Genomic DNA, 24480 nt, shown 5'->3' on the forward strand with positions numbered 1-24480 from the left:
CCATACTTATATGGAACTCAAATGAAAGGTATTAGGTAGTAGATTACGAATATAACATTAAAATTGCGTCAAATGGGTTATTTGACCCATTATGAAAATGTGGGACTCAAATAAAAGGTATTTGAGAGTAGAAAACGAATTTAATATCCAATTTTGGAGCCAAGTATTTTGGGGTACGCCCTAAAGCACCCCCTAAACTGAACTTCATTTCCGTTGGAACAAAGAACGAATTTGATATTAACTTTCAGTGCAAAGTGCCGGTGGCCGCCCCAGCTCCAAAACACTCTCCAAACGTTTCATATTTACCGGCCAGGGTAATATGGGGCTCAAATTAAAGGGATTTGGAAGTGCAGTACGAATTTGATTTCCATATTTGAGTCGGTTCCACCAGCAACCGAGAAGGGGCAAATTCTCACACATCAATGAGTGCTTTCCGATTCAAGATTAAACTCAATGATAAGGGACGTTTTTTATAGCCGAGTCCGAACGGCGTCCCGCAGTGAGACACCTCTTTGGGGCAATTTTTTTAAATGATTATGCCTGGCATTGTAACTCGCAAATGTCGCCAGCATTAAGAGGGAATAAACACCGCTTTGTTCGAAGTTCTCGCCAGGATTCGACCGCGTTCAGCGTCATACAGTGGCACGAATTCAATATCCGCTTTCAGGGCGAAGTGTCTCCACCCTTAAAAGATATTAGACAGTTAAAGAAGGTGCAGCGGAGCGGGCCCGGTTCGGCTAGTATAACATAAAAGAAATTGTTGATAGAAAAAAATACTCTCACACACTCTTTGTAAATATCAACAGCTACTGAGAATGTCCGTTCAAATGCCAAAGGTCTCAGTCTGACAAATTTTTCGTATTGAGAATCTTTTTTGAAGTTGTTATTCAACATAACATTAAACTCCCCCTATTGTTGTTTGAATGCGCGTACTGAGTACTTTATCCAGCTGCTTTATGTATTGAGAACCAAAAGCATTTCCTTTTCGGATATGAGCTTTATTCTTCCACAACACTAATGATAAACAAAACAACAAATAAAATAAACACAATGACGAAAATAGCCAAGAATCAGCCAAGCGTAGATTTTTGATTCCATGCAACTAACAAAACGGAAGTTCTATTGACAGATACAACGCGTGCACATTAACCTGTCCACAGTTTACACTGACAATCAAAAGTATGAATGATTTTATAGGCAGAAATGAATAATTTTTTCTGTCCGGCAACCAGCCAGACAACTAATTCAGAGAAATTCATAGTCGTCCATCTTTGTTCCATATTTCCTATGGGCGATCTAACCTCCCATTTGCTGGCTTCACCTCCTTTGGGTGGTTAAAAAATCCAAACAACTGTGACTGATCATGGGCGAAGATTGTTGGCGCGGCTATAAACAAAAGACAAAATTGTGCGTTCATTCACTTGTCTGTCTAGTTAAATTATTGTACTATAGGCAACTTGGCACGCAGTTTACTCTTCATCAAATGCCGGCCGGTGGCGACGCATGTTTTATGACGACGCAGACTGAAGCACACACACATTACACTCACGTGTTATTGAGAATTCTGTTGATAGCGCTGTTTAAAAATAGACATGAAACGTGTTTAATCCAAATGCGTAACATTGGAACTATTTAAGGTTTTAATGGTGTGGTGAGATTTATTGTCGTCTTTTCTCAGGAATCTAAATACCTTGAAAACACTACTGAAAAAGTGCGAGCAGTCAAACATACATACATATGTGAAAGAATCGGATCGAACAAAGTAGTTTTTTATGGCCCAAGAAAAATGTTGACAATGTTTTTGCCTGTCATCGTTTTGAATTTGGAGTGAGGTACGATAAAAATTTGATGAAAAACCAAAATTTCCGTGAAATTTTCTATAAAAAACAAATTTTCCACAAATTTTCTTTTTCATCTGTTTGGCTTTTTAACAGCCGGTCATGCGAATCAATTTCTGTTCCATTGTTTTTCAAGTCAAGCTTAATGACCAAGCGAATGTAAAACACCCAATGGAGAGATTGTTAAATGAGTCTTGAAGAAAAGAAATTGCCAGTTTCCTCAGACAAGGCAGGACACATGTCACCCCACTGGTGGACGCGTTTTGATAATTGTTTAAAAATAGACATCGGCACCATCGTGAACTATGTCCGTCCGTCTGACCGGCCTGCAGTTCACAGCTTGTTGTTCGTAGTGATTATAGTTGAGATCATAAGCACAAATCCTATGTGAAATCTCAACTACTATTACCACACTGTTCGCTGTAAGCTTTTTCAAACAAACTCCAAAATCCTCCCCTCTATGGCCTTTGCAATTATTTTATTCCTTGGTGGCCATGTTGACGTCGGCAGGCGGAGCTTGCCACGTTCTTTAGAAACACAATTTCGATAAAACTTCAACGAAATTCTTTAAAAACATAAAATTTCGACAAAATTTTCTTTAAAACAAAAATTTTGACCAAATTTTCTATAAAAGAAACATTTTGACGAAATTTTCTATAAAAATAAAAATTTAACGAAATTTTCTATAAAAATAAATTCCAACGAAATTTTCTTAAAAAAATTCAAACTAAATTTTCTATAAAAATAAAATTTCAACGAAAATTTTTTATAAAAATAGCATATCCACGAAATTTTTGTAAAAATAAAATTTTAACGAAATTTTCTATAAAAATAAATTTTCAACGAAATTCTCTGAAAACATAAAATTTCGACAACATTTTTTATAAAATTAAAATTTTGACGAAATTTTCTACAAAAATAAAATATCGACGAAATTTTTTATAAAAATAAAATTTTAACGAAAATTTTTTATAAAATTAACATTTCATGAAATTTTCACAGATGGTAGAGTTTAAGCCCCCGGTGAAAATAGGGTACAACATTTTTTGATTTCCGAAGGGGGGGCGGACCCTCCCCCTTACCCCCATTTTCAAAAACGCCAGTCGCCCCACTTCCAAAGCCAGCCAAATGGAATATAAACCAATAATGATAATATCGGACTCAAATGAAAGGTATTGGAGACCAGAGCACGAATCAGATCCGGGATCCGCCTCACCAACAAAATCACCCCCATACCGGACATATTTACCGACCATAGCAATATAAGGCTCCAATGAAAAGTATAAAATCCACCCCCAAATTGGACTTATTTCCTGACGTGACCGTATAGGGCTCAGATAAAATAAGAGAGTGAAAGAAGTCGCAGCGGAGCGGGCCCTGTCCAGCTAGTCTTATATATAAAAATCTATTTGTGTTTGTTTGCTTGTCTGTTCCGTATAGACTTAAAAGCGACTGAACCGATTTTCTTGAAATTTTCACAGATGGTGCATAATGATCCCGTGGTGAAAATAGGGTACTACTTTTTTTGATATCCGAAGTGGGGACGGACCCTCCCCCTTACCCTTATTTTCAGAAACTCCATATCTCGGAGATGGGTGGTGCGATTTAAGCAAAATTTTGTGTGCTCTCTTATATTAACCTAAAAACAAAAAATTGGTATCCATATTTCCGATGTGGTACGTAGGGGGGACGCCCCAACCCAAAACTTACCAAATATATATATAGACCAATCACGACAATATGGGATTCTAATGAAAGGTATTTAATCTGATACCCAAATTTTGGACCAAGTATTTGGGGGACCACCCCAACCCCCAAAAAACACTCCTAAATCGGCCCCCAAGTGTTGGGGGGCCGCCCCTCCCTCAAAACACCCCCAAACAGGATTTATTTACTGACCATCGCAATGTGGGGCTCAACTAGAAGGTATTTGAGTTTAGAATACGAATATGATATCCAAAAGTGGAACCAAGTGCTTTGGGGGCCGCCCCTCCCCCAAGGAGCACAAATTTACGAGCATAGCAATATGGGGCTCAAATGAAAGGTCCTCACGAATCTGATATCAACATTCGGGAAAAAGTTTCTATGGGGCCAACCCACCCCATAACACCACCCAAATAGAAAGTATTTGCTCACCATGGCAATTTCGGTCCTAATGAGAGTGGAGCTCTCCATAAAGCGAGCATATTTGCTGACTTTTGCAATAAGGGGTTTAAGTGAAAGGTATTTGAGGTTAGAAAACGAATTTGATATCCAACTTTGAGTCCAATGGCAATATGGGATTGAAATAAATGATATTGAGAATAGAGCACGATGCTGATTTACTTTCAGGGCTAAGTGTTTGGGGGACAACCCCATTCCCCAAAACACACCTAAATCGGAAATATTTATCGACCAGGTCAATGTGGGGCTTAAATGAATATTATTACGGAGTAGAGTAGGAAGTTGATACCAATTTTCGGGACAAATTTGGGGGTCTACCCCTTCCCAAAAAACACCCAAAAACAAAAATTATTTATTGACTATCGTAATATGGGGCTCAGTAAAGGTATTTGGGAGTAGAATACGAATCTGATATCCAAGTGTGGGAACATGTATTTGGCACACTGCCCCGGCCCTAAATTTACCCACCAAATGAAAGGTATTTGAGATTAGAAAACGAATATGATAACCAATTTTGCGGCCAAGTGTTTGGGGTACGCCTCATCCCATAAACTTCCCTCTAACCAATGACAATATGGGTTTAAAATAAATGGTATTTGAGAGAAGAGCACGATTCGGATATTTTTTTCAGGGCCAAATGTCTGAAGACCAACTCACCCCGAAAACACCCCTAAATCAGACATACATATTGACGGGTCAAGGCAATATGGGACTTAAATGAAAGGTATTTGGGAGTAGATCACGAAATTCATACCCACTTTCGGGACCACGTTTCTGGGGATCCACTCCACCCCCTAAACCAACCAACCACCACCCTGGGGTGCTTCTTACTACTAAAATCCATATGAGAATATCGGGCTCAAATAAAATCCTTTAAGAATCTGGTACATTGAACAATCAAAACTTAGATAACCCTAAACCCTCCAAACGAATTCATAGTAGAACAATAAATATCATATGGAATTCAGATTAAGGCATTTATTGGGTTGCCCAAAAAGTAATTGCGGATTTTTTAAAAGAAAGTAAATGCATTTTTATTAAAACTTAGAATGAACTTTAATTAAATATACTTTTTTACACTTTTTTCTAAACCAAGCTAAAAGTAACAGCTGATAACTGACAGAAGAAAGAATGCAATTACAGAGTCACAAGCTGTGAAAAAATTTGTTAACGCCGGCTATATGAAAAATCCGCAATTACTTTTTGGGCAACCCAATATATTGTTACACTTTTATCCAAGCGATATACATATATTATACTTTCTTGGTATGGTTCAAACGATAATTGTGTTCCATATAAAGTAAAAGAAGGCGAAGCGGGCCCCATTTCAGCTAGTTTTATATAAAAAATAAAATTTCGACAAAATTTTCAAATTTCGACGAAGCGTTCTATAACAAATAAAATTTCAACGAAATTTTCTACAAAAATAAAATTTCGATGAAATGTTCTATAAAAATAAAATTTCGACGAAATTTTCTATAAAAATTAAATGTCGATGAAATTTTCTATCAAAATTTTTCTATAAAATAAAATTTCAACGAATTTTCTATAAAAATAAAATTTTAACGTAATTTTCTATACAAATAAAATGTCAACGTAGTTTTTTATAAAATTAAAATTTCAACGTAATTTTCTATAAAAATAAAATTTCAACGTAATTTTCTACTAAATCAAAATTTCCACGCAATTTCCTATATAAAAAAAAATTCGAACCAATTTTGTATAAAAATAAATTTTCGACGAAATTTTCCATAAAAATAAAATTTCAACAAATTTTTTATGAAAATAACATTTTAACGAAATTTTTTGTAAAATAAAATTTCAACGAAATTTTCTATAGAAATACATTTTCAACGAAATTCTCTGAAAAAATAAAATTTCAACAAATTTTTCTGTAAAAATAGAATTTAGAAAATTACTGAAAATACTAATTTAAAAGGAGATTATGTTGAGAAATAACGAAAAATTTTCCCAAATTTTTTATGTTTTCCTTGTTAGGTCGACTACTTTTAGGGACCGAGGCCACCGTAGCGCAGAGGTTAGCATGTCAGCCCATGAAGCTGAACGCCGGCAAAACCACCATAAAAATGTTCAGCGGTGGTTATACCCTCCTAATGCTAGCGACATTTGTGAGGTACTATGTCATGTAAAAACTTCTCCTCAAAAGAGGTGTCGCACTGCAGCACGCCGATCGGACTCGCCTATAAAAAGGAGGCCCCTTATTTAAGCTTAATGCTTAAACATGAATCGGACAGCACTCATTGATATGTAAGAAGTTTGCCCCTGTTCCTTAATGGAATTTTCATGGGCAAATTTGCATTTTTTGCTTTTAGGGACCGTCCCCTGGCTGTGGTTTCAACCATTCATGTCGTTTCATAGGATTCCTCGAGGCTTTCGACTTATTGAAGGCTTTCCAGGCGCCTCGATTTTCTACTCATTTTCTCCAATACTTTGCTAAGCTGGTCAAAATGACTGGTTTGAAGGGTAGGTGGAAACTTATAAAAATTAAAATATTTTATAAACCAGTTTTGGGATTTCTAGTGTTGGAAATTAATTAATTCAATGGCTTTTTTAATTGAATATTTCCTTAAAAACTAATTTTAAACAAATGTTTTAGAAAAAAGATTTCGACGAGATTTTCTATTCAAATTCTTAAGTAATTGATTGAACAACATTTCGAAATAATTATTAAAAAATTCTGTCAATACTTGCAGAACTCCTAAAATCATATTAAGAGTAAGTTAGGCTAAAAAATATTTATCTTCAATGCCTTTCCAATGAAATGATAAAACTTTGGGAATTCTTTCCAATAAGAAAAAATACAATTCCCATAGACCTAAAATTCCTATAAATCTTCGAGCAGAACAAATGTGTATCACCAAATTTCAATAAAGTCATTCCTTCAGCTACCATCAACAGGTTAGGCAGCTATAGAAGTTTATAAATAGATAGCTAACATTGCAACAAGGATAGAGTTGAATAAAAATGAGCTACAAATGCAACCCATCAGCTTGGCGTCACAAGACTAACTTACCTGTTGCCAATCAGAGAACACACACAGCAGGCAATGGATGATGATGATGTTGCTCTGAAGAAAAAGCAGTAAACGCTGCTGGTGCCTTGGGATACAATTGAAAGATGTCTTTGATGACGTCCACAAAAAAACCAACTTAATGACGTTCCTTTTTTTTACTTCTTTGTCCACAAACGAAATAGAAAGAATGTGGAATAGTATAATAACAATTAATGTGCCTTCTAACTTCTGCTGATGTTAGATGATGATCTTTTGTTTTTTTTTTCTTGGAGAGGGAGACACGCACAGAATTACTTCACTTGGTCGTTGGAACAAAGATGGATAGTTAATATCTTTATAAATATAGCTACAATATCTTTCCAAAGAGCTTTGAATTCTTTAAACACACGCGTAAATTTATGGCTCGCAATTAGCGCTTAGAATAGAAAAAATTCTTTAATTCCAATTTAAAATAAAATGTCAAACTTTCAACACTAATTAACACATATTTAAATATTTATTTGGGCTCCTTATTGCCTTTTTTACACTCTCTCATACACCACAAAATTTATTTTATTGTATTTAGCAATTTTGCTGACTCGACTCAATGCTGAATGACGTACCGAGAAATAAAGCAAAGCAAGGCTTCTTGCTATCTATCCACAGTTGGCTAATTCTTTTTCTTGTTTTTTGATGGCCATAAATCGATGCACTATTGCACAGCGGTGGATATGTAATCAGCACTTATGGGGAATATGGGGGACGGTTGGATACACTAAACGCGTTTTCCGTCCACCAAACCAACGTACGTTTGATCTTTCGTTTTAACTGTGACTGAACTGAGCGCGCTGTTTGCTTTTGCGCTGTTTACCTGTTTTATTTATTTACTTTTCCAAAGAAAATCACAGTGTTGCCAGAAGGCCAGGTTTTGCAAGGGAATTCAAGAAGAAAGGCAAAAAGTCTAATACTCCCGTTCATACAATATAAATAGTCATATGTGAAATAAGCATTTAAATAAGCCTGTGTTATTTGTGTTCGTTTATATTTCCAACTAACGTGTCTTCATCAATAGTAAGTATTTGTGAGAAACCTGGTAAGAGTACTTTTTGTTAATCTTTAAAACATACACATCTGGCAACACACATCTGTGAAAATGGCAGAAACCACAGGTAAATAGAATACCAAATACTAGTATTCTTAATTGTACTACTACCAAATACCGACATACATGAGCAGGCGCAGCAGAGGCCTAGTTTACACAGGTCGTGTTTAAAGCATTCACCATGATGCGACATAAATTATTAACAACCGCTGTGCTCGAGGGTATTGAGTTGGAAAAAAAGGCCACGTCTGTAAAGGTCGGTACTTTAATCAGCTTTACACCCGAACAACTGTCAAACTCCATATGAAAAAAACATATAAGTTAAAAACATGTGATATAAATAAATGCAATTTTTACTCTAATGTATAATACTGACTTCATTCGCAGCAAAAATGCCTATTAAATTATTGCGAAATCGAAAAGGCTCTTTTATTTCTCAGAACACGAACAAAAGTCAAACAACAACACACAACAAAGACAACGGTATGGAAGCAGAGTTGATTCGGCCCATTTCGTGAGCATTTAATTACATTTGCAATTAAAATTGTGCGGAATCTATCGCTACTACTTTGCTCATAGAACTCAGTACCACTTGTACGGAATGTGTTCGCATTATCTTCGTCACCATTTTTTTATAGTGCGTTTTGACAGTTGTTCGTGTGAAAAGTCGAAATCAGTACAAGGCTTAAGACAGAGGGCAAATTACCGCATACGTGAATGAGTAAAATCGTTCTGAACAACAATTTTTGAAATTTAGAGGCTGGTACTATATTCTCTTTTCGCGACATTTTTCGCATATTACTTTTTTTAGATAAAAAAAAAAGGAGAGGATCACCTCCTCTCCTGAAGGAGGTGATCCACATGACAACTGAGGAGACAGCCTGTCGCAGTTCGGAGGACAGCATTTTGACAGATCTGGATTTTATTCCACTGCATGTCACAAAGATGACGATACCACATTGGCGCTGCAAAACTTACCACACACCGGGCAATTGCTTTGTACGTGGTCAACAAATTTTCTTTGCCTGCATTCCAAGTGCTGCCAGCAAGTGCCTTGAGGACCTTGTTTATACTTTTGACTTTATCGCAAATTGCTGTGGCATGTGGGGAGAATGTGTAAGAGCTGTCAAATGTGACGCCAAGTATTTTGGGACACTTGATGGTCGGAATCATTTCTCCATCGACCATCACAGTCAGCTCAGTATTCGCCTCACGCGTGTTTGTAGTGAACAATGTGGCTGAAGATTTGGTGTCAGATATCTTTAGATTTCTTGTAGCGAAATATGAGGCAAGTTCGTTGAGGTAGATGTTCAACCTATCGTGGGCCTGATGCCATGATCGTACAATCGTCTGCATATGATACGATCTCTATGCCGTCTGGAGGAGGTGGAATGGAGGATAGGTTAAACAGTGCCGGAGATATCACCCCACCTTGGGGAACTCCCTGTTTCACTCTACGGTGCTTCGACTTCTTATCCCTAAATTCCACAAATGACTGGCGACCACACAGATTAAAATTGGCGACCCAGCGTTTCAGGCCTGGCTGGAGAGACTTGTTGGCGATGTCCTCAATTAGTTTGCCATGGCGGACCGTGTCGAATACCTTCGATTGGACCAGTGCCACGAGGAACGTCCTATCATATGGTCAGAGCTGATTGAAGCCACGGCAAATGTGTACGGTGATGGCATGCAAAGCTGTTTTTGTGTTATGCAGTCTTCGAAATCCATGTTGATGTTCGGCGAATGGAAATTCTCCTATGAGGCTCGGGAGGAGTAATGCCTCAAGCGTCTTTGCTACTGGTGAGAGAAGGGAGATCGGTCTGTACGACTCTTCCAAACTCGAGTCTTTTCCAGGCTTCAGTAGCGGGATCACTCTGCCCTTTTTCCGTACATCGGGAACTATAAGAGTTTTCAAAGACAGGTTGAGGACAGTAGTAAGGTACTCAACTCCCGTTGAATCCAGATTATTCAACATCAATGTTGAAATTCCGTCGGGGCCCAATGCCTTGGACGATTTGGCGCCACGGATGACATTCGTAACTTCGCCCACGGTAAATTGTGATGGCTGTCCATCGGCTCGGTGACCACAAATACGGCGAATGGCTATCCTCCTTGCCCTGTCACTTTCGGGATGCACAATAAACTTACGGTTAAACAACCTGGCGGATCTCTTCGGTTCAGTCACGGTTATTTCGCCAAAAGTGACTGAGGTCCTGTCATCCCGTCTACCGGGGTTCGAGAGTGATTTAACAGTAGACCACAGCTTGCCTACACCGGTGCCTAAGTTACATTGCTCCAAATGTTCCAGCCACAAATTCCGCTTATGTTCGATGACTACCCTGTTTATTTTCAGATTCAGCTCGCTGATTCACATAGTCCGACGACGTGGACGCAGAAGGCGACTACGGCGACTCTTATGAACCGCTACTGGCCTTGTTCGCATAACACCTTGCAACATATCGCAACATATCCAGTATGACTATACTCCCGTAGTGAAGTGAGGCCAGAGCAAGATCGGAAATGTACCCACTCCATGCACCGGTTACACCTCACCGACCGATGACGGAGGCGGTTCTGGTAAACCGAACAGAACCAGGGTCCGGGGTTCTTTTCAATTCCGGCACGGACCAGAAGCTTGCGGAGAAGGCACTCCGGGATGTGCCTCTTTTATGTCGAAAAAAAGACTAACATATACACTGAGGCGTTCGTGTACGCGGTCTGGTGCTACTATGGTACTACATTAGACTAAAATAGTGAGTCTGTTTAGAAAATAGACTTCCACTGCTAACCCAACCTTTATTGTCAAATAAAAGGTGGGTCCATTATTATACTATATCTATCGATTGAGAAATTTTAGCATTAGACCAAAAAGTTGGCTCTAGAAATAATCAAACAAAATGTAGACTTATTGTTACTATTTATGTTTATGTTAATTTTTGTTTATTGTTTTTTTTTTTTATTTTATTTATTTTAAACATTTTATATAGAATATTAGTATTACATGTTTAGATTAATTAGTTTTCGTCTTTTAACTATTACAGCAATGTATGCGATAAAAACTCGGATTTCGGTTTAATTTGATAAAAACAAGAACTTTAAAACCAATTTTAAAAATAACTGTACAACTTTTAGATTAAAAGAGAAGAAATATTAAACATGGGTAGAGAAACTTATGGTTATACAAGTTTATACTAAGAGAAATAGGGAAAGGGGAGATAGAGATAGCCTACATACAATTTCTAAATTGAAAACATAGATAGATTTAGGATTACATTAGGGAGATTTGTGGGATTTGTGTTTCTTTGCCATATTTGATTTTCAAATATGTAACTAATCACTATCATAATCGTTTTTACCCGCTACAGTTAGAGGACGTCGCGATTCATCCTCTGAACCATAGACAACTTCTTCATCGGAATCGTTAATCATTGAGAAAGCAGGATTATCCTTGGTAACAGATATTTCGGCTAAAGAACGAAAAACAGATTACAATGGCTTCATTTTAAAGGCTTTATTTTAAATTATTACCTTGGGAAAATCGACCATTTGGAGCATAAACGTAAGCCATGGTGAATAAATAGAAATTTAATAGACCATAGAAACACATAAACTGAGCTGAACTGCGATATGTGGTATTTAGAGTTGCCACAAAGTTATCCTCCAAAATGCCAAAACCAAAGCGACATGTGGTCACGGTAACCGTTATGGATATTACGAATAGCATTAGAAGAGTGAGGAATTTCAAACGCATATCTAATGGAACAAAAAAACCATAATACCAATTATAAAGGAAGTCTAAAGATCAAAATAGAATGAGAGCGTTGAACTTTGGTTTTAAGCGTCGCGTTGCAAAAATGCAACTCTGCACGCAAATACCATAAAAGGGACGCTCAAAAGCATGGCGAAACAATTAAAGGTGGTCTCATTTGTACAACAACCACAAATCAAATGGTGCAATCCGCCATCTTAACATCAAGCTGATCGACGTTTTGCCAAGTGTGTGTATACATGTGCGTACGTGAGCAGAGAATATGCGAGAGAGATGACAACAAAGAGAATGCAAACAAAAATCTGACATCTTAATACCGTCAAACTAGGTCGGCTGTTAACAGCTGTTCGCGTGATACCACCTTTATAAATCCGCCTTGGCTTAAAAGTTAAAAATTTTCAACTCTGACGCTTGAAACCGAGCTTCATTCGGTGTTGCCAGACGTGAAGTAGTGTTTTTAGTCTTCAAATTTAAAAATTGAACCCCGTTTACTCTTCTAATTAAATCCGGATTTAAGGCTCCCGTCAGGCTGATTTTATAAAGCGAAAGCAGATGATGGAGCATTAAATCCGGATTTAAAGAGCAGTTTAACCGGGGTTTTGGTTAACTTTTACTATTTGCTTTTTTAACATTTGTTTGCAGAGTTGCATTTTTCAACGCGCTCATTCTGAAATTAAATTCAAATAAAAAAAAATAAAGAATCTGAATGTATATAGAACTAGCCGAACCGGGCCCGCTACGCTGCGCCTTCTTTAACTCTCTAATATCTTTTTAGGGTGTGGACACTTCGCTCTGAATGCGCATATCGAATTCGTGCCATTGTAGCCTATGACGCTGAACGCGTTCGAATCCTGTCGAGAACCTTGGACAAAGCGGTGTTTATCCCCTCTCAATGTTGGCGACATTTGCGAGGTACAATGCCATGTATGGTCATTTAAATAAATTTCCCCAAAGAGGTGTCGCACTGCGGGACGCTGTTCGGACTCGGCTATAAAAAAAGGTCCCTTATCATTGAGTTTAATCTTGAATCGTAAAACACTCATTGATGTGTGAGAACTTGCCCCTTCGCGGTTCCTGGTGGTAATGTAATCAAATAACCCATTTGACGTATCTTTAGGAGGAAAAGCGCCACCTAGACTTGAACGCAAATTTTAATGTCATATTCGTAATCTACTCTCTAATACCTTTAATGCAAGTGTCATATAGCCATGGTCGGCTAATAATGCAAGTGTCATATAGCCATGGTCGGCTTATATGCCCATTTGGGGGTATTTGGGGATGGGCGACCTCCCATTACTTAGACCTAATGTTTTATGCTATATTTGTAATCTACTGCCTAATACTTTTGATTGGAGTCCCATATTGCCATGAACTTCGAATATATCTATTTAGAGGAGTTTTAGGGTTGGGGGGCGGCCTACTGGGTACTTGGACCCAAATTTGAATACCATATTCGTTTTCTGGTCTCCAATACCTTTTATTCGATACCCTTATTGTGCCCATCGGACCACTTTCGGATATGGGTGGCGTTTTTGGGGTTAGGGTGAGGGTGCGCCTCCACCCGATATCTCAAAATTATATAGTCCATGTTTTCTTCCAGACAAACGTATATAATCTACGAAAATTTTAAGAAAATCGGTTCTGCCAATTATCATATAGTCATAATGGGCCTAATGGCGTTTTTGAGGGTTGGCATGACCTCCTATATTTCGATCTGATTTTATATGCCAGATTCGAAATCTACTCCCGAATACCTTTCATTTGAGCCCCATATTGAAATGAACATCCAATATGTTTGTCGGGGTAAGTTTTGGGGCCGGGGCGCCCCGATGAGTACTAGGACTCAAATTTAAGTCCATATTCGTATTTTACTCTCCAATACCTTTCATTTGATACCTATATTGTGCCGATCGGTCCACTTTTGATTTTGGGTGGTGTTTTTGGCATAAGGGGGAGGGTCCGTCCCCCATCCGATAGCGAAAAATTGTATAACCTATGTTTCCTTCCAGACCAACCTACACAATAAGCGAAAATTTCGAGAAAATCGGTTCTGCCGTTTTTTAGTCTATACGGGACAAACAAACCGAGTCCCATATATCCGTGATTGGCTAATGTGCCCATTTTGGGCGTTTTTGTGGGGATGGACCCCCTACTTCGGCATGAATTTGTATACCAAATTAGTTATCTGCTCCCGCATACTTTTGATTTGATACCTATATTGTCCTTATCAGTCCACTTTAGATTTTGGTTGGTGTTTTTCGGGTAACGGTGGAGGGTCCGCCCCCTTCCGTTATCAATAAATTATAAAGCCTAACCATATTCGTAATCTACTCCCAAATACCTTTCATTTGAATCGCATATTGTTAAGATCGTAAAATAAACCTATTTTAGGGTTTATTTTACGATCTGTGCCCACACCATCTGTGAAAATTTCAAAGTAATCGGTTCAGCCGTTTTTGAGTCTATACGGAACAAACAAATAAACCGACAAACAAACACAAATTTAATTTTATATACAAGAGGATAGTTACCAAAAAATGGCATTGATCTAAGTTCTGTATATGCCCGCAATATTAACATGGCCAAGTATAACATGTACATGCAGCCCGCAATGTAGAAAAACATTTTAAACCCCTACAAAGAAAAGAAAAGAAGAACATTAAAATGGATGTGTATTAGAATGGGACAATTTATAAGAATCTCTCAAAGCGGTTATCAAAATTGTATTCCAAGTCAATTCTAAGAACACTTTTAAAGATATGATGAGTCTAAAAACAAAATCAAGCTTCCGATTTTTAACAACAGGTGTTGTGCTTCATAGAGGAATATGTAAACCCATGAACTTTTTGAATTACTCACATTATAATTTTTTGTATCCACAAAATGACTATAGGTAGGATCCTTCAATTCGTTGCATTTCTCCCATGTGGCCAAGACTATGGCACACAACCATATGGGCATTACCACAATAAGTTTTGGCAAATAAAATCTCAAGAATCTTCGTTCATTCTGTCGCAATCCATGGTAAATACATAGCCAAAACATAAGAAGGGCACATAAAAATGTAGCCTGCAGAACGGCATCCAACATTCCGGGCAGCCATGAGTTCATAAGGAAAATCAAAGGGAAGAAAGGATCTGTAAAGGAAAGGTAAAAAAAATTAGAAAAACAGTAAGGAAAGACAAAAGTCGGGCGGTGCCCACTATATAATACCCTACACCTAGGCTATAAGTACCAATCGGGAGCTATATCTAATTCTTAATCAATTTTGATGGACCTCGGTGGAAGTTTACAGATGGGTTATACGAGAGTTGTCTTTTATATTTCGGCATTGGACAACCCTTGTGTTGCAATCTTCCAACTGACACCTTTTCCGTAAAGCTTAACATTTTTGAGATTATACGTACTCAGAACGTTTTGACATACGACCGCAATTTGTGTTATTACAGTAACTTAAAAGATTTTTCTTCCCAAAAAATGGAATTAAAACGTGAACATTTACGTGCGATTATTTTTTACAACTTTCGACGTGGGTTAACTCAACAACAGTGCATCGATGTACTTCATTCAATTTTTGGCGATGAAGCTCTATTAAGGACCAGTGTTTATCGATGGTATGATGAATTCCTTGTTTGAATTCGTCGTAGTTCACTCCAAGACGAATTTCGTGAAGGTCGCCCAAAATCAGTTGTTGTTCCAAAAACCATTGATGCTGTGCGCCAACTAATATTGCAAGATCGTCATGTGACTTAGTGGGACCAGGATACAATAAATATTGCAGGAACATTTGACCGTCAAAAAAATTTGTTCGCGTTGGATCCATCACAATTTGTCAATCGCTCCAAAAAAACCTAATGTCTATTGGTTGAAAGAAATGCTCCAAAAATACGATACAACTCCATTTTTCTCATATTTTAGCAAAATATCGATTTGATGAGTCATCCGCGGTATAGTCATGACTTGCCACCGAATGACTTATTTTTATTTTAAGTTAAATATCTGAAACGGTTTTTTCCAATTTCAATAGGCTTCGTCTCTTGGCTCACAAAAACGCCTTTGCCAAATTTTATGATTGGATGAAAATTGCGATCTGTACTTTTTTACAAATTAACATGGATAGACAGACAGACGAATATAGCTAAATCGAATCAGAAGGTGATTCTGAGTCGATCAGTATACTTATCAAGGGGGTTAGATCTCATCCTTCTGGGTGTTACAAACAACTAAACTAAGTAATTATACTTTGTACCACAGAGCAAGGATTGATGCCGACGTGCAAGATGTATGTCCCGATTGTAACCAAGGACCGCCCGATACACGTCACCTGTTTAACTGCCCAGCCAGAACCAGATCCCCGAGGACGCACCCCATCGTAGAGTTCCTGGGTCTTGATACACAAAAAAAATTCAAGCAGACGAATGATAGAACACAACAAACTGCTACAACAACGACAACAACCTTGTACCACAGTAGAAATGGATGCGATAATGAGAAGACGTTAATCTCTCTCTCTCTCTGGCTGTATCGGAGGTCTTATCTCCGTTGGGTTAGACATGAAGATAGACTTGGTTTGAATTGAGATATCCTCCGCCGATGATTGTTGTTGTAGCCACATGTTTATATGTGGAAGTGGCGATCCTTATCTAGCTCCTATAGGTGAGCAGGCTCGTTCCGGTCCAAAGGATCGATCGCTGTGGGAACCTTATGGCCATTGGTTATTTAAAGGCGCCAACAACTCGCCTTGTCATATCGAGCTTCATAGGCACTCAGTATTTATGCAAGAGCCGGCGCCACCCGCCCTCTCACTGAGACTCTCCGCTCGATACCGCTGATTGTCCACGACTGCAATTGCAGCTACTGCGCAAGGAGCATTCCACTATCCGCAACCTTTGGATGTGCCCGGAAGTTCGCAGCGAAGCTTCCCTTGATAACAATGAACACCACACAGATCGGAGCTCAAAGTTCCCGCCTGTGTGGTACCTATGGTTATCCCGTGGCGCGCCGCCGATGGTATTGACGAGTAAAGATTCCATTTACTGTATTGTAGAATAAAATTTTGTTAGGATGATTTAAGAAAACAAGATAAGGATAGTGTGATCCTAATAGGACGAGAGAGGGTTAAAGGAGACCGCTATATGTGCATAAAGGTTGTGCCACAATCTTTGTCATTCAAAACAAGAAGGTATTCATACAAAGGACTGAGGTCGGCAAACCCGCTGGGAGAAAAGAAAATACGATACCAGTCTCAATAATCACAGAGTGACTCTATGACGAGATGATGCCCTTTACAACGGCAAAAAAAGGATTTCCCTTTTCGTAATATCGGAATGCAGCAAAGCTGCATATGGTCGCCATAGAAGGTCTCCCTGTGTCCTTTATAAATCCTGAAATAATGATTAGCCATGTTATGTCTAGCATTAGAAGGTCTAATGCCTAAATTTGATCTGATGAGATTTTTGCTATCCAAATTTGCTAAATTGTCGGGCGGATATAAGCAAAGGTATTGGTACAAACTTCTGATACATAATCACCACAGATCTGCTAGGCGAGGCTGAAATGAAAGAACCAACCCTAAAAATCTAATCAGATAATATATCAGTGCTGGGAAGAAATATTAGAGTTATCCAACTGTTGTTTTTATAACAGTTTGTTGTGTCTTCATCCTTAATTTGCTCTGAAACTTGGATGGAATCTGGTTATAGATCAAGTAGAACTGATTTATAAATAGGTAAACAGGTGACGTAGTTACAAGCAAAACACTCCTTGCAATCAATCGCAACTTGGTTAGAATTGATAGTTGAGACATCACTACTCCCATTTATAGGGGGAAGTTTGCTTTTTTAAGTGCTATAAGCGGCGGATCATCTCCAAAAACGGAAACGGATGTTCCTTCTCCTCGTGAATGCTATTTATTCTCGCCTGATATGCTTCTGGAGGCTCACTTTTGTATTCAGAAGTGACTCTCAAGCCGGTTAGCCGCCGACAAGTGATTCGGAGACCTTATTTTTACTTTTGGCTTTGTCATTTATTACAGTAGCATATGAGAAGAACCTCTAAAGACTTTCAAACCTAGCACCAAGTATTTTGGAAAATTTGGTGGTCGCAATCATTACATGATCGACTCTCACATATAGCTGCCGACATACTTCAGCTGTCCGACGTAGTGAACAATGTGATATGCAGCTTCCTAAATCTATGAGGATGATCAGCCTCAAACGTTGTTATTGTTGTTGTGTAGTATCCTTCTGCTGAGTATTCAGATCCTGGAACTCTGCGACTAACATGGGGTGCGTGCAGGGATCTGGTTCTAAGTCGAGTGGGTCTGCTGGGCAGTTGAACAAGTGACGTGTGGCCACATCTTGTCTAAGACATAAATATTAGTGGGGTCCGTGAAATGAATCCCAACACATTCGTCTGCGAGTACCACTAACTGCGTCGGGAAATTGTGCCGCACTTACGATATTCGACCGGCTGGTATAAGGCGCGCGGCTACTGTGTTAATGATGGCTCGGAAATACCTCTCGGCAAATAGCACACTTGAGGGGGGTGTCAGTTCACTAAAGTGGCGATTGGTGTACTATCTGAAGCCGACCCAATCGGCCTTCTTCTGATTGATAAACGTCCGGCGCTCAGAGATTATGAAGACGGGTGGTCGGTGGATGGTGGGAATTATGAGGATGTGGTCTGATCCCAAAGAGATGACAGCTTGCCAGGATACGTCACTCAGGTGATCAGGGGATGCAATGGAAATGTCTAGCGAGCTGCTGCACCTCCTCGTAATCCTCATTAACCGTGCAAAACGTGAAGCTTTCAATCTGCTCTGCCAAAGCTATGCCACGCTGGTCGTTAACTAGGGGAGAATGCCGTGAAGTGCAATGCGCATTAAAGTCCCCTAGAACCAGACGATTATGGTCAGATAGTGACCCACTTATTTCAGGGTTGTAAGCTTGTACATCAATCGGCAATAAGCTACCAACCGGCGGTATGAACACGTTGGATAGCTCTTTCTCGGCAGTACTGGACCTGACTGCTATCCCTATGCACTCCATGTAGGGGTCACTAGCGTCAGGCGCAGGCGAGATGGGTCTATACTACACGGAATGGTGCATCATGAAGGCCAATCCCCCACCTCCATTTCCTGAGCGATCCTTACGTAGCACGTTGTATCCGTGACAACTGTGCAAGCTGCAGGTGTTGGTCAGCGTTGTCTCCTGGATCGCTGCGATCAATATGTTCTTCCGACTCATAAAATCCACAATCTCAGACCGTTGCAATTCAATTGCAAAAATGATACACTTCACGGCACTGGCCTGGCAATATTGTGGCTAGGATGCTGCTGTTGTTGGTCATATAGTCCGACGACGAGGGTACAGAAGGCGACGACAACGACGCTTGGGACCCACTTCTGTTTATGTTCGCACAGCACCTTGAAACATATTTAGTGCGACTATACTACCGTAGAGACGTAAAGCCAAATCAAGATCGGAAATGCCCCGGTTACACCTAACCGACAACGACGAATGACTCTTACATGACTATCGTGTACAATATGTATATATATACCGATATTGCGCATTTCATAAAATGTGGCATATTGTTGTCTTCTTCGAGAACATTGCTACTTACTATCGTATAACAACAACAAAGGAAGCAGAACCGAAATCCATTTTTGTTCTATTGACCAATCATATATGGGATATTTTCTCAAACTGTGGGCATACCAGCACTGCAAATAGAATTGTAAAAAGAAGTATTTTTTTAAACTGCTATATTATTTGATGATCAATTTCAGAATACTTACTATAACAATAAAGGCAAATAGAAGAAATATAAAACGGAACCATATTTCAATTTGGGTAAATTCTGGACTGTAGGTTTTGAACTACAAGGAAAACAAACAAATATTATTAGTAATTGTTATACCCATCACCGTATGATAGGGGGTATATTCATTTAGTTATTTCGTTTGCAACACATCGAAATATCGATTTCCGACCCTACAAAGTATATATATTTCGGATCGTTGTAAAATTCTAAGACGATTTAACGATGTCCGTGTGTCTGTTCGTCTGTCCGTCCGTCTGTTGTAATCACTCTACAGCCTTCAAAAAATGAGATATTGAGCTGAAATTTGGCACAGATACGTCTTTTTGATGCACGCTGGTTAAGTTCTTGAACGGACCAAATCGGACCATATTCGGATATAGCTGCCATATATACCGTTCTGCCGATAAAGGGTCTGAAGCCCATAAAAGCTTTATTTTTTAACCGATTTTGCTGAAATTTGAATCAGTGAGCTAGTTTAAGCCTGAAATTTGAAACAGCGAGTAGTTTTACGCCTCCCAATATGGGACCCAAATATGATTCAGATCGGACTATATTAAGATATAGCTGCCATATAGACCGATCTCCCAATTAAGGGTCTGAAGCCCATAAAAGCTTTATTTCGCTGAAATTTGAAACAGTCGGTTTTTTTTAAGCCTCCCAACATCTGACCTAAATATGGTTCAGATCGGACTATATTTAGATATAGCTGCCATATAGACCGAACTCCCGATTAAGGGTCTGAAGCCCATAAAAGCTTTATTTTTTAACCGATTGTGCTGAAATTTAAAACAGAAAGTAGTTTTAGGCCACCCGACATCTGACCTAAATATGGTTCAGATCGGACTATATTTAGATATAGCGACCATATAGACCCATCTCCCGAGCTATTGGGTTGCCTAAAAAGTAATTGCGGATTTTTTAAAAGAAAGTAAATACATTTTTAATAAAACTTAGAATGAACTTTATTCAAATATATAATTGCCATTTTGTTCGATAACCTTTTGCCATCTTCCTGGCAAATTTAGTATTCCACGCTCATAGAACTTCTGGCCTTTATCTACAAAAAACTGAGCCAAGTGCGATTTTATAGCCTCATCATTGCCGAAAGTTTTACCATTTAAGGAGGAAGATCGAAATAAATGGTAGTCTGATGGTGCAAGGTCAGGGCTATATGGTGGATGCATCAAAAGTTTCCAGCCAAGCTCACTCAGTTTTTGGCGAGTGACCAAAGATGTGTGCGGTATAGTGTTGTCCTGGTGGAATATGACACCTTTACGATTGACCAATTCTGGTCGCTTCTCCTTGATGGCTGTATTCAATTTGTCCAATTGTTGACAGTAAACATCCGAATTAATCGTTTGGTTCCTTGGAAGCAGCTCAAAATATACCACACCCTTCCAATCCCACCAAACAGACAGCATAACCTTCTTTTGGTGGATATCAGCCTTTGAAGTGGTTTGAGCTGGTTCACCATGCTTGGACCATGATCGTTTTCGACTAACGTTGTTGTAAACAATCCATTTTTCATCTCCAGTTATGATTCGTTTAAAAAACGGATCGAATTCATTGCGTTTAAGGTGCATATCACAAGCGTTGATTCGGTTTGTTAAATGAATTTCTTTCAATACATGTGGTACCCATATTAAAATTGACGCCAAACAAACAAATGTAAACAAAATTTCGCGCACTTTTTTTCTAAAGCAAGCTAAAAGTCACAGCTGATAACTGAAAGAAGAAAGAATGCAATTACAGAGTCACAAGCCGTTGAAAAAATTTGTCAACGCCGACTATATTACTACTATATTACCGACAATTACTTTTTGGGCAACCCAATATTTTAAGCCTTCCGATATCCGACCTAAATATTGTTCAAATCGGACTATATTTAGATATAGCTGCCAAATAGACCGATATACCTATTAAGGGTCTGAAGCTCATAAAATTTGTATTTATTACCCGATTTTGTGGAAATTTGAAATACAAAATTCAACAGTGACTTATATTTATGAGACCACTCAATGTCCGTTCCGTATTTGGGTGCATAAGTTATCCGATTTTCACCGAATTGTGACGAAAGGGGGTTTACATAAATATATACCTGAGGTGGTGGGTATCCAAAGTTCGGCCCGGCCAAACTTAATGCCTTTTTATGGGTTTAATTAATAAGGTTCATTTTACATTTCATTATATGTATATGTACTTACATAGAATGTTATTCCAGTTATATTATATTTCTGATGAAATGATTCCAAGCCGAAAAATCTTACGGTAATTATATAATGGGCATATTCCAAAAATCCCAAATGCATAACAGTGAATTCCTCACAATCGTTTCGTATACAGGACAAATGTCTGGTTCGATTGTGCAGATTGGTGGAGGAGAGTATACTCAGGGGTTTGTGCTGTTCAGTAATGCCATCGATTGCAACGCTGACATAAAATCGTTTGTCGTATTTCTCGTCTAAAATAAATGAAAAAAAAATTAAATTATACCTCAGATCATTTCATTATCTTGTCTTTAATATTGAATTAAATTCAATAATACCCCCAAGGCGGATTTAAAAAGGTGGTCTCATGCGAACCGCTGTTAACAGTCGGCCAGGTTTGAGGGTATTAAGATGTAAGATTTTTGTTTGCATTCTCTTTGTTGTCATCTTCTTTCTCGCATATTCTCTGCTCATGCACGCACACGTATACACACACGCACACAAATTTCTTTGTGTGTTGGCAGAACGTCGATCAGTTTGATGGCGGATTTGTGGGTTGTACAAATGGGCCACCTTTAATTGTTTCGCCATGCAATCCCCCAACTTTACATTCAATACTCACCGTCATTGTTGTTCGTCACCAGTTTAGCAATCAGCCACAGCTGCTGCGAATACGTTGTCATCAAGGGCGATTTCATGGCAAACGGTCCGGTGGCCAAAACATTCGATGAGTTAGCCAAACTGGTGCGATTCAATATGGTTTTGGCGGTTATTTCAGTTGTGCTGGTTATCGGTGGTCCCGTCAGGCCTATGATTATGCCCAGGCCAAAGCAGGTGAAAAAACCCAAAAAGACCATAACAAATTCACGCTTATGCATCGAGTACAAACGCATGTGGACGGAGCGTTCACAGCGATCATGATGATATGCAGGTGCTATGTATTTATTGAATTCACTGAATAAATCGCTAAATTGTGATAAGGAGTTCTTTAGGCGCAACAATAGGCCGCCCGAGGGCAAGTGGTAGGCATAGCCCAGACCATTGGTATCGGAGGGTGGTTTGGCCATTTTGTTGGTTGATGTAGTTACTGTTGTTCTTGTAGTGTCGTCTGTGTATGGATTTCTATTTTTTCATATGTTGGGTACTACAATGCCCCTTGACCAAAATAGCGAAAGGATTAAGGCAATGTGCAGTGCCAAAAAGTAAAGGATTATCTAACAAACTGAGTGAGTTTATCAATACTATGTAGCAGAAAATGTCTTGTTAGTCCTTAAAAATTGGACTGTTTTTAATTTTCTTAATTTTTTTTTGGGAAATCTTTTGTTACTTTATTGTTTAAAAGCACTTTGGATTTGGTATGGCAATTAGTTTTGTTTCATAAAAAACAATTTGTTGATTTTCACAACTTGTTATCAATTTAATTTTTCAAGGTTTTCGTAGTAATTTCGTTTTGCCTTTCTTGTGTACAGTTTTCTCCATCTTTACACTTTATCGGTGTCGTCTATGCCAGAAACTCATTTTTCTTATACGAAGAAAGTCCCAAATTTTCAAGACTTCACCATTTGTTTTAATATTCCTGCCACAATTTTAGCTCACATATTTTACCGTTGTAGGAATTTTATTTCGCAAATATTTTCTTTATTGATTTTATGAACATTTGTCTTCGTTTGCAGTTACTCTACATATGGTTGGGACTAATTTTCTTCTTTACTATAGGGTGGTTTTTGGCATTTGTCACTTTTGACAGAGTGCTTTGCATTGCCTACTTCAGGGCGCATGTCTCTCTCGAAATGAGTGATAACAACAACAGAACATGTGATAGAATTTTAAATGAATGCGGCTTTCGTTTCATTGCCGGCATTTTTTTGTAATGTTTTTTCCCCATTTCCTTTGGTAGATGTCTGTTTCACTTTTAAGGGAGGAAGGCGAAAGTTTTGTAAACAAAAACATCCATTATTGTTGTAGTGTGTTTTAACGCTGAACATCCATTGTATATAGGGAGTATATTTTGTATGATAAGCAAGCTGTTGATATTTTGTTTACAATAACATGCTGGAACCTACCAACCGACTCCTAATACCATGTGTATGTACGTTACATGGGGAAGGTGTAAGGCAAACGTATACTCATTTGCATTATTGAAGAACTTTATATTTTAATTTTTTATACCCACCGCCATAGGATGTGGCGTACACTAATCTAATCATTCTGTTTGCAAAACCTCGAAATATGGATCTAGGACCTCATAAAGTATATGTATTATTGATCGTCTCGAAAATCTGATTCGAACTAGCCATGTCCGTCCGTCCTTCCGTCTGTCGAAATCACAATAGCGGTCGAACGCGTAGAGCTAGCCGCTTGAAATTCTGAACAGATACTTAATATTCGTTTGAGATTGCAAATGGGCCATATCGGTTCAGATTTGGATATAGCTGCCATATCTCTCCCAAGTTGCCAATTTTGAACAAAATTTCTTACGACAAAATTGCGTTGTCATAAAACATTTTTGACAAAATATAGTTTTTATTGAAAATTACAGAAATAGATTTTCTTTGAAAATT

General features: G+C 38.5%; 2 protein-coding genes across 2 annotated transcripts in view; both read right to left on the minus strand.

Moving 5' to 3' along the window:
- Positions 1-7856, minus strand: part of LOC106088278 (myosin heavy chain 95F) — a 168585-nt gene extending 160729 nt beyond the window's left edge. The window contains exon 1 of the mRNA XM_013253708.2: positions 7036-7856. The gene's annotated coding sequence lies outside the window, so the exon portion shown is untranslated. The remainder of the gene's footprint in view (positions 1-7035) is intronic.
- Positions 7857-11144: 3288 nt separating this feature from the next.
- LOC106088281 (transmembrane protein 181) lies at positions 11145-23223 on the minus strand. Its single transcript, XM_013253716.2, has 8 exons — positions 22542-23223; positions 21917-22173; positions 19687-19767; positions 19512-19611; positions 14745-15022; positions 14417-14519; positions 11645-11869; positions 11145-11583 (listed from the first exon to the last, which is right to left on the minus strand). Exons 1-8 carry the CDS (start codon positions 22984-22986, stop codon positions 11447-11449), a joined length of 1626 nt encoding a protein of 541 aa, XP_013109170.1. The 5' UTR covers positions 22987-23223; the 3' UTR covers positions 11145-11446.
- Between the last annotated feature and the right edge of the window lie 1257 nt (positions 23224-24480).

Source organism: Stomoxys calcitrans, chromosome 2 (genome assembly GCF_963082655.1).
Source record: "Stomoxys calcitrans chromosome 2, idStoCalc2.1, whole genome shotgun sequence".
NCBI classification, from domain to species: domain Eukaryota; kingdom Metazoa; phylum Arthropoda; class Insecta; order Diptera; family Muscidae; genus Stomoxys; species Stomoxys calcitrans.